Source organism: Aquarana catesbeiana, linkage group LG02 (assembly GCF_042186555.1).
Source record: "Aquarana catesbeiana isolate 2022-GZ linkage group LG02, ASM4218655v1, whole genome shotgun sequence".
In the NCBI taxonomy this organism is placed as follows: Eukaryota; Metazoa; Chordata; class Amphibia; order Anura; family Ranidae; genus Aquarana; species Aquarana catesbeiana.
Genome location: NC_133325.1, coordinates 424,174,776 through 424,189,363, shown reverse-complemented (window position 1 = coordinate 424,189,363; position 14,588 = coordinate 424,174,776). Strand labels below are relative to the sequence as shown.

Below are 14,588 nucleotides of genomic sequence, written 5' to 3'. Positions count from 1 at the left end.
TCCCCTGTACCATCCGCAGCCTCTGACCTCCCCTGTGCCATCCGCAGCCTCTGACCTCCCCTGTACCATCCGCAGCCTCTGACCTCCCCTGTACCATCCGCAGCCTCTGACCTCCCCTGTACCATCCGCAGCCTCTGACCTCCCCTGTACCATCCGCAGCCTCTGACCTCCCCTGTACCATCCGCAGCCTCTGACCTCCCCTGTACCATCCGCAGCCTCTGACCTCCCCTGTACCATCCGCAGCCTCTGACCTCCCCTGTACCATCCGCAGCCTCTGACCTCCCCTGTACCATCGGCAGCCTCTGACCTCCCCTGTACCATCGGCAGCCTCTGACCTCTCCTGTACCATCGGCAGCCTCTGACCTCCCCTGTACCATCGGCAGCCTCTGACCTCCCCTGTACCATCGGCAGCCTCTGACCTCCCCTGTACCATCGGCAGCCTCTGACCTCCCCTGTACCATCGGCAGCCTCTGACCTCCCCTGTACCATCGGCAGCCTCTGACCTCCCCTGTACCATCGGCAGCCTCTGACCTCTCCTGTACCATCGGCAGCCTCTGACCTCCCCTGTACCATCCGCAGCCTCTGACCTCCCCTGTACCATCCGCAGCCTCTGACCATCTCTTATCTTATATCACGTCTGCAGTCTGGAGTGGAGTCAACAGTGGGAGTGCCGCAGGGATGAGGGTCATGGGAGAAGTCAGACATGTATGGACTGTGGAGAGGAAACTATGGGATAAAACCAGAGCCACCGAGCTGGAGCCGACTGACTGAGCCCTGTAAGGTGCACCTGAGAGGAAGTCAGTGACAGCGCCGCCAGGCCTACCTGAGGGGGGGAGGGGTCAATACAATATTGTAAGGGGGCACTGATATATAGGTTTCCCCCTTATATCAGTAAACCCCCTTACTTTAGTGTTTTCTTTCTGCGGAAGGTACTCTCTGGTCACCAGAGTCCTCCCCACATTCCCAGAGTTCCCCTTTACATCATAGTCTGCAGGATTCCACCTTACAGTGCAAGGGGGAACTCTGATGTAAAGGGGAATGCAGTGGACTCTGATATAAGTGGGGTCTCTGGTCACCAGTGCCCCCCTTTTATATCAGAGTTCCTGCTTAGATCATGATCTGCAATGTTCCCCTTTATATCAGAGTTCCCTTGCACTGTAAAGGCGAATCCTCCTGATATATGGGGGAACTCTGTGTTGGGTTATATTAATCTGACTTTCATGTAAATGGAGAAATATAGTTTTTGACTTTTGTTTAACTTAACACATTGCTAATAGCAGTTTATAGCTTAAATATTGATATTTGCACTGAAAACTGCCATTTACGGCACCTTTTTTTTGCAGTGTCAATAAAAAATGTGCCAGTAAATGGCATAAGTTTTTGCCTTGAAAAAAATTGCTGCTGTTTGTAAAAGCCATGTCTCTCTTATCTATATATAATACACTCTTCAAATGTGCTTTAAAATGCATGGTTTTCCCTTTTGTGAACAAGAAAATAAAGACGTTATGCGGTTGGGCTGGTATAAAAATACTATGGGGCTGGTATGAATTTATTTCCAGGGCTGGTTTTTATTCCCAGTCCGGCCCTGTACACAAATAAATTCTAAAATACACAATTCTAATTTTTTTGGCTCTATACACCACCACAATGGATTTGAAATGAAAGAACAAGATGTGCTTTAACTGCAGACTTTCAGCTTTAATTTGAGGGTATTTACATCCAAATCAGGTGAACAGTGTAGGAATTACAACAGTTTGTATATGTGCCTCCCACTTTTTAAGGGACCAAAAGTAATGGGACAGATTAACAATCATCCATCAAACTTTCACTTTTTAATACTTGGTTGCAAATCCTTTGCAGTCAATTACAGCCTGAAGTCTGGAACGCATAGACATCACCAGACGCTGGGTTTCATTCCTGGTGATGCTCTGCCAGGCCTCTACTGCAACTGTCTTCGGTTCCTGCTTGTTCTTGGAGCATTTTCCCTTCAGTTCTGTCTTCAGCAAGTGAAATGAATGCTCAATCGGATTCAGGCCAGGTGATTGACTTGACCATTGCATAACATTCCACTTCTTACCTTAAAAAACTCTTTGGTTACTTTTGCAGTATGCTTCAGTTCATTGTCCATCTGCACTGTGCAGTGGTGTCCAATGAGTACTGAAGCATTTTGCTGAATATGAGCAGATAATATTGCCCAAAACACTTCAGAATTCATCCTGCTGCTTTTGTCAGCAGTCACATCATCAATAAATACAAGAGAACCCATTCCATTGGCAGCCATACATGCCCACGCCATGACACTACCACCGCCATGCTTCACTGATGAGGTGGTATGCTTTGGATCATGAGCAGTTCCTTTCCTTCTCCATACTCTTCTTTTCCCATCACTCTGGTACAAGTTGATCTTGGTCTCATCTGTCCATAGGATGTTGTTCCAGAACTGTGAAGGCTTTTTTAGATGTTGTTTGGCAAACTCAAATCTGGCCTTTCTGTTTTTGAGGCTTACCAATGGTTTACATCTTGTGGTGAATCCTTTGTATTCACTCTGAAGTCTTCTCTTGATTGTTGACTTTGACACACATACACCTACCTCCTGGAGAGTGTTCTTGATCTGGCCAACTGTTGTGAAGGGTGTTTTCTTCACCAGGGAAAGAATTCTTCGGTTATCCACCACAGTTGTTTTCCGTGGTCTTCCGGGTCCAATATTTATGGACCTGACTGTATATATATATATATATATATATATATACATTTTTTTTTATTATTAATCATTTCTTATGAACTTTTTTTTCTTTCCTGCCCCTTTGAGGGTGTGGCTCTTTTTGACACACAATTTTCAATTCCATCATTCCCTATAAAAGTGCTTGCCCATGGTGTACGAGACTAGCTTAGCTCTGAGGAAGGGGGTGCCCCCGCCGAAAAGCATTAGCTGTACCCCATGTTCTGTGCATGTGCATGTCCATGCACTGTGTTTATGGCCTTTTGTCAGTTGCATTTTGTGAGTACCCACTTTTATACAAAAAATTCTTATTATTAAATTATCTTTGGTAATGCACTAGGTGTGCGCGCCTCCCATTTCTGTTTTTCTTGTAGTTCCTTTCGGATTACCCCATCTGAGGAAGGCAGCATCCACCTAGTTTTGGGATACCATATATACCTTTCACACCACCATTTTATCTGACATCTGTTAATCCACACCTTGGAAGACCTATTAGCACTGGAAGTGACTGTGTTTTTTGTATCTCTGATGTTGCAGGAGTGTCTGGGCTGCCCGGGACTCTCCCCCCTCATTGGCTAAGACTGCAGCGCAGCACCATTGGCTCCCACTGCTGTCAATCAAAGTCAGTGGGCCAACGAGGAGACAGGGGCGGAACCATGGCTCTGTGTCTGAATGGGCACACAGAGCAGCGGCTCAACTCAGGAGCCCCCATAGCAAGCTGCTTGCTGTGGGGGCACCTGGCAAGGGGGAGGGGCCAGAAGCGCAGGCAGGGAACCTGAGGAGAGGATGATCTCAGCTGCTCTGTGCAAAACCATTACACAGAGCAGGTGAGCAGGTAAGTAACATGTTTGTTATTTTTAACCTGGTACTGGTAAATTGAAATATATTAAATGTTTGTTCTTGGGATTTGATACAATTTAAATATACAGTACATGACTAAGATATTAAAGTGATTGTAAAAAGGTTTAGGTTTTATTTCTTAAAAATAACAAACATGTAGGCAGGTGCAGTCTACTTTCTCCACTTCAGCGGCATAGCAGTGGAAGAGGAAGTCAAGAGGAACATAGCTATCCAATTGGATGAGGCTGCCACATGTGACTAGCAACCATTCTGGGTCTTTAGGGCCTTGGCTCCCAGGTTTGGTGTGCATTCGTGTGTAAGTGGTGTAGGGACAGATCACCTGTCTGTCAGGGAAAGTATAAGTGGCAGGGAAAGGTTCAAAACAAGAAGGGGAAGCCTAGAGCTCACAATCTCCTTGGACATCTTCCTGTTTGGGTATGAGAAGGCCAGGTCGCATTCTGCCCCTCCAGAAAGACTCTGTCAGTTCGGTTGATACCATGCTGTTGTCATTTGTGAGTGTTCCCGGTTGGGCCTTCTCTCACTGGGTTTGTTGTGAACTGTTATTGCCTTTACTACAATACAAGGTCTACTAATTGCACTTGGACTGTGTGTGAGTTATTGCTGCCAAACCATGCTGCACCCACCCACAAACATGTCGTACTTACCTGCACTGTGCAATGGTTTTGCACAGAGCAGCCCCGATCCTCTTCTTCACAGGTCCCCCACTGGCACTCCTGGCTCTTCCACCCTCGCCAAGTGCCCCCATAGCAAGTAGCTCCTGAGCCCTCGCTTTGCGTGTCCATAAGACACACAGACCTGGGCTTAGCCCCCCCCCCCCTACTCCCTCCTTACTGGCTGTGATTGACAATGGCTCCGTTGCTGTGTCTGAGCCAATAAGGAGGGAGAGAGCCGGGACAGCCTCTGCTCTTGTGCACATCGCTTGATTGTGATTGGGCTCAGGTGAGTAAAGGATGGCTGAGGGGGCTGCTTGCAGAAAAACATTCTGCCTTTATAACCACTTTAATTCATAACAGAGACTGGATATTTCTATGAGCCCTCTGTTTTACAGTATTATTCAAAAATGCATTTTGAGGCCCATTCATAAAATGTGGGCTGTGATGGAATATATCAGTAATAATATCTGGGATACCACATATTTTGACCTTTGCCCAGTTTCATTTTATAGTCCAGTATTATACCATATGTCTTATGTAGCATGTATTTTACATATATCCTAATAATTAGCATATCAAAACTCCTTTAGTTTGGATAGTGATACATTGCTGCCTAATCACTTTAGTCCCCAGCATTGTTTTAAGACAGTGCTGAAATAGCAGCTATTTGTCCCAATGGTGGATGGCCTCTGCCACTTCAACTAAGCCTCTCTGGCACTGGCGTTGGAACCACCAGGTGTCTGTGACAGCCAACATCCAGTGCAAAAAACAGTGCTGAAATGATCAGCTCCTTGCCTTTCAAATGCTTCTACATAAGTCCTTCCCAAAGTGCGAGTTGCCACTTTTTATTATCTGATAAATAGAAGAGGACCTACCCTGCCATGTTTGTCACTCTGCTTTCCCAGCTGGCTAGGTAGACCAGAGAACATCTGTTTGCTGTTCTCCCCTTGAATGTGCACTACTTCACTCCTATGCTCAGCTGTCACTTTCCTCAGTCTCTGTGACCAGGGAAGAAGCTAATGGAGCGCAATGTGCACTCAGTTAGCTTCAGTGGAGGGCAGATTAGACATCATAGTTCAAATAGACCCTCGATGTCTCAGTAAAGAGATCCTGTCTAAACAAAATGTTATCATTAAGGGAACTTTTATTCTCTTATGTGATAAAAATAAATTCAAATGGAAAAAAGTGTAGACATTTAACCACTTGAATACCAGGCACTTTTGCCCCTTCCTGCCCAGGACAATTTTGAGCTTTCAGCGCTGTTGCACTTTGAATGACAATTGCTCGGTCATACAACACTGTACCCAAACTGAATTTTTATCATTTTCTTCCCACAAATAGAGCTTTCTTTTAGTGGTATTTGATCACCTCTGGGGTTTTTATTTTTTAAACAAACTAAAAAAGACCGTAATTTTTGAAAAAAAAAAAGTTTTTCTTCGTTTCTATTATAAAATTTTGTTTTCTCCTTCACTGACGGGCACTGATGAGTCGACACTGATGAGTGCTGATGAGGCGGCAACAATGGGCACTGATGAGTTGGCACTGATAAGGTGGCACTGAAGAGGAGGCGATGATATGTAGAATTGATGGGCACTGATAGGCGGCACTGATATGCAGCACTGATGGGCACCGATAGGTGGCACTAATATGCAGCACTAATGGGCACTAACAGGTGACATTGATGGGCACTGACAGGCGGCACTGATGGGCACGGACAGGCGGCATTGATGGGCACTGACAGGCGGCACTGATGGGCACTGACTGGCGGCATTGATGGGCACTGACCGGCGGTACTGATTGGCACTGATAGGCGGCACTGATTGGCACTGATAGGTGGCATTGATGGACAAATAGATGGCACTGATGGGCAGCACTGATTGGGCAGGTACTGACAGGTGTTAATGCTGGACGCTGATTGGCACTGTGATGGACACTGATTGGCACTATGGTGGGCACTGATTGGCACTTTATTGGGCACTGGCAGGGGGTTATGATGGGGCACTGACTGGGCACCGATTAGCAGCTTATGGGTACATCTGATGGGGGCTGTGCTGATAATCAATGTGCTGCTTATCAGCACAGACCCCCCCTCTGACAGGGAGAGTCGTCGATCGGCTCTCCCTGTCAGTGCGAACCGAGGAATGCCATTTAACGGCACTTCCTGGTTCTTGTGATGATCAGCTGTGATTGGTCACAACTGATCACGTGGTAAGAAGCCAGAGGCTTCTTATCACAATCGGAGATGTGGCGTGTCAAACCGACACGCGCGCTGAGCGCCCCCGCGGGCGTGCGCGGGCATGTTGTCCTGCTGGATGTCATATGACGCCCAGTCAGGATAACAGAACCACTTCCTGGCCGTCATTCTGTTATAGGCCGGGTAGGAAGTGGTTAAAAGTTACACCACATACATATGAATGTAAACAAAAAAGTCAATTGAATTACATATGGCCACATATGCGGGAGTGAGTGCAATAATTATAAAGCCATTATTCAGGTTAACTCTAAATTGATGGCCTGAAGGGGCTTTTTACTAAATTTTAAGCATGACATTTTGGTACCTATTTACTCAGCATAATCTCTTCTTTTATATTTGACCAAAAATGTGGTAAAATATTGTGTTTGTGTGCCCTAAAAATCCCATTTTTTAGATTTCAGATTTCATCGCTGTCACACTTTTAATGACAATTACCCAGTCGTGCAACACTGTACCGACATGCATTTTATATCAATGAAGCATTCTTTTGGTGGTATTTAATCACCACTGTTTTTTCTTTTTGTTTTTTTTGCTATATGAACATAAAAAGACATAAAGAAAACAAAACAAAAACAATTTCTCTTAGTTTCTGTTATAAAACTTTGCAATAAATATTTCTTCATAAATTTGGGCCAACATGTATTTCGCTGCATTTCTTTGGTAAAACACACAAACAAATGGGTGTTTATTTAGTCTGTGTGAGAGTTACTAGATATAAGGCATCTACGGTACTGTCAATTTGAAAATTGATCCATTCTGTTATAATGGCTGCTTGTTTCTTTACTTGAGGCCCAAAATGACAGAACAGTAAGAGGCATGGTGAATTTTTTGTAGTTGTAATTTTTTGTCACAATGTTTTTGAAAACTAAGAAATTAAAATGTGTTTTTTTCACAAAGTTGTTATTTAAAGAAGTTATTTCTCACACACAGCCTAGGCACATGAGCTTTAGAAAATGCATAATGAAAGTTAAAATGTATATCTTTTTTTTTTTTTTTTTTTACACAAAGCAGTCAATTAATGGTATTTGTAACACACAGCCAACTTAGAATTCAATAAGATATTTTTCAAACACAACATGGGCATACTTAGAATTACACCCCAAAACACATTCTGCTACTCCTTCCAAATATGGCGATACCAGGGAAACTTTTTAATGTTTGGATTGATTATGTGCCAGACATTGTTTCTTGTGTATCACACAAATAAACCAATGTACTCGAATAGTCACCTCTATACGAGTGGTCAGGGAATATAGCTTTGTGTAGCAATACCTATAGCAGTCCCCATTCCTATAAGCCAAGTGAGCCAGGCCTAGTGATGCATGGCTGTCCCCATGATTGCCATGTTCACTGGTCAGGAATTACAGAAGAAAAAGAGAACAAGAGTTCCTGTGGTTGCAGGAGTGCAGTTGTCTGTAGGGGATGGCTGGGACTGGTGTCTCGCAGGAAAACAGTCAGTCGGACATGCAGATGGGTCAGTTGAGGCGGTAGGGAGAGACATGGTCACTAAACAGGCAAAGAGTAGGAACACGCAGCAGGAAGAAACGTGGTCAATAAACAGATGGGGGGGCATAAAACCTTGCGGTTAAGCCGCGGTTTGACTACCCTTCAACTGTTACCCCCTTTGGCTGCAAAAGCTGGGGTTGGGAGTGTACACATGCTGTGGCTACAGTGCTTTGCCAAGAATTATACCCCCTGTACGCCCTCCAATTGCATCCATTCAAGTGTATAGGGGCACTTGTGTGGGGTCCAAGGGGATAAAGCAGGTGGTGAAGAGGCAATACAAAGCCTCCTCATTGCCTGTAAAAATGCCATCTGTGTTTGAATCACTCTTCAAAGAGCACTGCACATGTGAATGAGTCCTTATAGTGATACTAAGACTGATGTGGTGGTGATCAGGGACACTGGGACTTGTGTTGCATTGATCAGCGAAACTGGGACTGGTGTGGCAGTGATCAGGGACACTGGGACTGGTGTGACAGTGATCAGGGACACTGGGACTGGTGTGACAGTGATCAGGGACACTGGAACTGGTGTGACAGTGATCGGGAACACTGCTACTAGAGTGGCGGTGATTAAGGACACTGTGATTGGTGCAGTGGTGGTTAGGAACACTGACTGGCTACACTGATATCAGAGTTGCTGGCCATTGTACATGATCAAAAACAATTCAAAAACAGAATCACTGAGTTGGAAAAAGGATCACCCCCTTGTGTCAGTGTTTTGTTGAACCACCTTTTGTTTTAATTACAGCATTTAGTCTGTTGGGATATGTCTCTACTAACTTTGCACATGTAGACATTTGTGCAATATTTGCCCACTCTTCTTTGCAGAACTGCTTAAGTTCAGTTACATTTGGTGACCATTTGTGGACTGCAGTCTTCAAGTCATTCCACAGATTTTCAGTGGGGTTTAAGTCATTCACCTTTTTCTCCTTCAACCACTGTGTGGTCATTTTTGCTGTGTGCTTTGGGTCATTGTCATGTTGGAAGGTAAACCTTCTTCAAACTAACAACTTTCTGTCAGAGGGCAGCAGATTTTCCTCAAGAATTTGATGGTATTTTACCCCATCCATTTTTCTTCTATCCTGACAAGTGCTCCAGTCCCTGCTGCAGAGAAACACCCCCATAACAGAATATTACCTACTTCATGCTTTACTGTAGGAATGGTGTTATTTGGATGGTGAGCTGTTTTGGATTTCTGCCATTTTGATGGCTTAAGGCCCGTACACACGATAGGAAAATCGGATGGAAAATTTGTACGACGAGTTGTCTGACGATTTTTTGATCATTAGTACGGTGCTTTCGACAGCCAATTTCGCTTTTTCGTCAGACAAAAGCTGGATGTGCAGACTATAAAATTTTTGTCGGATGTAAACTCAACGTCTGATTTTTGTTTCATCAGTACAGTTTTCGTACAAAAAAAATCGTAAGAGCAAGACTACGCATGCTCAGAAACGAAAGAATACATACAAAACTATTTAACACATTACGTCGCTTCGGACGTTGTATTCTGTCGTATGAAAATTTTCGTATTGTGAGTAACCTCTTTACTTTCAACGTGAGACTAGAATGCCACAAAAAACGGATGTTCGGTCGTCCGAAAATTTAAGCCTGTGTACGAGGCTTTAGTCAGAGCCCAGAAAATCTGTGGAATGAATTGAAGACTGCAGTCCACAAATGGTCACTATCAAATTTAACTGAACTTGAGCAGTTCTGCAAAGAAGAGTGAGCAACTATTGAAAAAGTCTAGATGTGCAAAATTAGTAGAGACATATCCCAACAGACTAAAGGCTGTAATTAAAGCCAAGTGTGGTCCAACAAAATACTGACACAAGGGGGGTGATCCTTTTTACAACTCAGTGATTCTGTTTTTTATTTAAATTTTTCTGACATAATGGTGTTACATCTTTCACTTGAATGTTATAAGTTACAGTAGTAAACACAGCTGGATAAAACAATGTGTCTGTCTTTATTTCAGGCTGCAAAACACCAAATGTGATTATTTTAAAGGGGGTGATTTTTTTTCCATAACCACTGTAACTCCAATGCAGATGTGTCTTATGTGCACCACAATGCACAGTAATGCATTACCATGAAATGTTGTGCTCTGCATTAGAACAAATAATGCATGTCTGTTTTTTTGGTTTGTTCTTTTGCATTATAATCTCATTCAACATGCACAACACAATGCGTGGTAACACATTAATGGACTGAGCAAGAACGCATAGGTCTGGATGAGCCCTAAAGGAACTCCAACAAGAACAAGGGATAGAGCACTGGTACTGACTATTCAGCTTTATGCATGGTTTGTAAACCTGGCATCAGATAGAGTTTTCCCTCTATATGGATATTCAAACCTAAAGCGGAGGTCCACCCTAAAATTAACAATTACATTAACATTCTACAAAAAAAAAAAAAAAAAAAATTTGAAAAAAAAAAAAAATTTTACTTACCAGAAATGACTGTTGCTAGGCAGTCTTCCTAATCTGCCTCTTCCTATTCCTTCACTTCCTCCTCTTCGGCGAGCTGCCAAGTTGTCTTCTGGGACATGTGTGTATCCCAGAAAACAACAGGGCCATTCACAAAGCGCCGCGTGACTCACGCATGCGCCATCAGAAACAGGTAGTGAAGGCGCAAGGCTCCACTGCCTGTTTCCCTTCTTTAGGATGGCGGTGCCGCCACCTGATCCAATGGACGGATCGGCCTCGGGGGGCCGACATCGCAGGCTCGCTGGACAGGTAAGTGCCCTTATCAGCAGCTACAGTGTTATGCCGCGTACACATGAGCGGACTTTTCAACTGGACTGGTCCGACGTTCTATCCCACGGACTTCCGACGGACTTTCTGAACAAACGGACTTGCCTACACACGATCACACCAAAGTCCGACGAATTCATATGTGATGACGTATGACCGGACTAAAATAAGGAAGTTGATAGTCAGTAGCCAATAGCTGCCCTAGCGTCGGTTTTTGTCCGTCGGACTAGCATACAGACGAGTGGATTTCTGGGTCCAGCGGAGCTACGACATAAAGATTTGAAGCATGTTCCAAATCTAAAGTCTGTCAGATTTGCAACTGGAAAAGTCCGCTGAAGGTCCGGTGAAGCCCACACACGATCGGATTGTCTGCCGTATTTGGTCCGTCGGCGTCCATCGGACCAGTCCGCACGAAAAGTCCGACCGTATGTACGCCCCATTACTTGTAACAGGATATAACTCTTCTTATAACCCATACCATTTATTAGTATCATAGAAATTATAGATCAATATATAATTTACAATGTTTGAATACACACCTCTGAGCTTCATTCCCTTTGTTGTATAATATGTACTCAATTTACTGTCAAATACCCTATTGTATGTACAACAAATTCTTTTGACAAGGAAAAAAAAATGAGTGTTTAGTATTTGCTTGTGTTGTGCAGTACTCAAGTGGCTGCACGTTAACATATATTTTAAAATATTACATGTCATGAAATTAAATTCATACATAGTTTGATGGGACGTGCATGTAAATATTTGATGTGTTAGTATTTTTGGACTGCTTTCCAAAAAAAGAATGGGATTGGCAACTCTGACGTATCAGGAAGATTAGCCAAGCCCTTGACACTTGTGTGTACGCAGTTTTATACGGAATCTTATTGCACTGTTTAAATCTATTATTATTATTATTATTATACAGGATTTATATAGCACTGACAGGTTACGCAGCGCTTTACAACATGGGGCAGACAGTACAATTACAATACAATTCAATACAGGAAGAATCAGAGAGCCCTGCTCGTTAGAGGTTACAATCTAGGAGGGACGGTCAAGTTATTATGTTTTAGTCTATTATGTTTACTTAAATGTCACTGTCACTGCTATGGTAACGGTTTCTCATGACTACATTTTTGTTCACCTAATCCTGCTGTCAATGTTCCCCTTTGGAACTGGATACTTTGCGTCTTCTACCTATACACTCTATTCTAGTTTCACTCTCCCACCTTCCAAATTTCACCATCATTACATATTTGCACAACTACATCTAATACTCTTTTTGTGTCCTTTTTTTTTTCCTCCTCTTTGTCAGATAATGTGCTTGTAAAGCCACGTAGTCCATGCCGGGGCTGACCTCCCTACGTTGTATCCTAAGGTCTCCCTAAAACCTTTGTACCCAAATAAAGTCACATACCTGCTACACAATCCAGAATCCCCAACATGACCAAAAGGGTCCATTCCTGCAAGATACGCATGGCTACATTACAATCGTCTTCCTTAAGACCAGGTTTTTTCACATCTACAATGGATTTCCTGACTTACTAGGTAACCTCTCTGCACCTGAGATCACTGTAGCACGCAATACTAACACGCCTATCTGGGAAGTTCCCCTGGGTGTAAACTTTCATATGTGTAACTCTTTCCTGCCAGGTCCCCTACAGAGTCATTGACACACTGCTTCATAGTGATTAGTAAAATGGAACCAGCTACATATTCTTCAATAATAGTTTTCATGATGCTGACAGTACTTTAGCCAATTTATCTGATATTTATTGTACATCGATTCTTCTCTCCTGCAATATTTATAATTTTTCCAATAAAATAAAAAAAACATTTAATAAGTATAAGTAAAGGCAAAATGTTTCTTTTAAATTTTGGATAGAATGAAGAGGGATGAAAACACCTGCCAGGTTTTAAAAAGCTGTTTGTCCCCCCCCCCCCTTAGGGAGGATCACCTTCTCTTTTTCTCCTGTTTACTGTTATCAGTAAAAGAAAATCCCGAATTTTGGGTTGTCTCTAAATCAGAAATAGAGGGGAAACCTTCAAATGGGGACCCAAGTTATAGTGGCCCTGTGACAACCAGGGATTCCCTATCACATTCTGTTTTGGCTATGGGACAGGAAGTGAAGGTAAATAGCAAAAAAAAACTGACAAGAGTTAAAACCCTTCCTTATGCTACCCCAAATGGAAAAAAAAATGCCTTTAGTTATATTTTAACTAAACAGAGATTAAGGAATAACCTGCTCTAATTTAAATACAGAGTAACGGTATTATATTCAAATTACAGTCAAATAAATATTACAGAATGTAGTCACTTTTCTGTTTTTACACTTCAAGCGGAGTTCCACCCAAAAATGGAACTTCTGCTTTTCCGGGTTCCTCCCCCCCTCCGGTGTCACATTTGGCACCTTTCAGGGGGGAGCAAATACCTGTCTAACACAGGTATCTTGCTCCCACTTCCAGGCATAGATACCCGTGCCACCCGTGGGTATCTATGCCACTCCCCGCTGTATTCTGGGAGACACACGGGTCCCAGTAAACTGCAGGGACCAGTGGGATAGCGCAGCGCGATTTGCGCATGCGCAGTAGGGAACCGTAAGGTTTTACTTTCTGATTCCTTTACCGAGGACGGCGGCGGCAGCACCCGACAGCCGAGGGACAGCTCAGCTTCGGGTGCCGACATCACTGGCACCATGGACAGGTAAGTGTCCATATTTTAAAAGTCAGCAGCTGCAGTATTTGTAGCTGCTGACTTTAAGAAAAAAAAAAAAAACGGCGTAACTCCGCTTTAAAAATTATTCATTCTAATAAATATACTTTTGTCAGCTTTAAAAATTGTTATTATATAGAAGTTTTATAGAAATGTCTTGATTAACCTCTTGACGACCAGCTGCTGTCATTATACTGCAGCAGGTTGGCTCGTTCCCGCAAATTGCCGTAGCTGTACGTCGGCTCTGGAACTCGCTTTTGTGGGCACGTGCACACTACCATTGGGGAGCCAATCATTGGGTCCGACAGACTCGATGTCCGCCAGCCGCCTGCAATCATTCCCTGCAGTGACAGAACTGGGATCTGCCTGTGTAAACAAGGCAGATCTCCCTTTTGACATGGGAGATCACACAGATCCTGTCTTTCTGCTAAGCAGGAAAACGGATCTGTGTGTTTCCCCAGTCACACAGTTCCTCATACAGTTAGAAAACACAAACAGGGAACACATTTAGCCCCTTGATGTTAACCCCTTCCCTGCCAGTGTCATTAGTACAATAACGGTGCATATTTTTAGCACTGATTACTTCTAATAATGTCACTGGTTCCCCAAAAAGTGTCAAAAATGTCAGTTAGGTGTCCGATTTGTCAGCCGCAATGTCGCAGCCCCGCTAAAAATCACTGATTGCTGCCATTACTTAATAAAATAAATAAATAATAAAAATGCTATAAATCTATTCCCTATTTTGTAGATGCGATAACTTTTGCACAAACTAATCAATACACGCTTTTTTTTTTTACCAAAAAATATGTAGCAGAATACATATCGGCCTAAACTGATGAATAAATGAGTTTTTTTTACATTTTGCGATTGGAAATGTTTTATAGTTTTTCAAAATTTTCGCTCTTTGTTTGTTTATAGTGCAAAAAAAAAAAAACTGCAGAAGTGATCAAATACCACCAAAAGAAAGCTCTATTTGTGGCCATCAATTTTGTTTGGGTACAGCGTCGCACGACCGCGCAATTGTCAGTTAAAGCGACACAGTGCTGTATCGCAAAAAATGGCCTGGTCAGGAAGTGGGTAAAACCTTCCTGGGCTAAAGTGGTTAAAAAGTTTCAAGAGCTTGTCAGAAC

General features: G+C 43.2%; 1 protein-coding gene across 1 annotated transcript in view; it reads right to left on the bottom strand.

Annotated features, from left to right (window-relative positions):
• IFNLR1 (interferon lambda receptor 1) overlaps positions 1 to 12,340 on the bottom strand; it is a 92,713-nt gene extending 80,373 nt beyond the window's left edge. Inside the window, exon 1 of the mRNA XM_073615486.1 lies at positions 12,163 to 12,340. Within this exon, the coding sequence (XP_073471587.1) occupies positions 12,163 to 12,223 (61 nt within the window). The 5' untranslated portion in view covers positions 12,224 to 12,340. The remainder of the gene's footprint in view (positions 1 to 12,162) is intronic.
• Between the last annotated feature and the right edge of the window lie 2,248 nt (positions 12,341 to 14,588).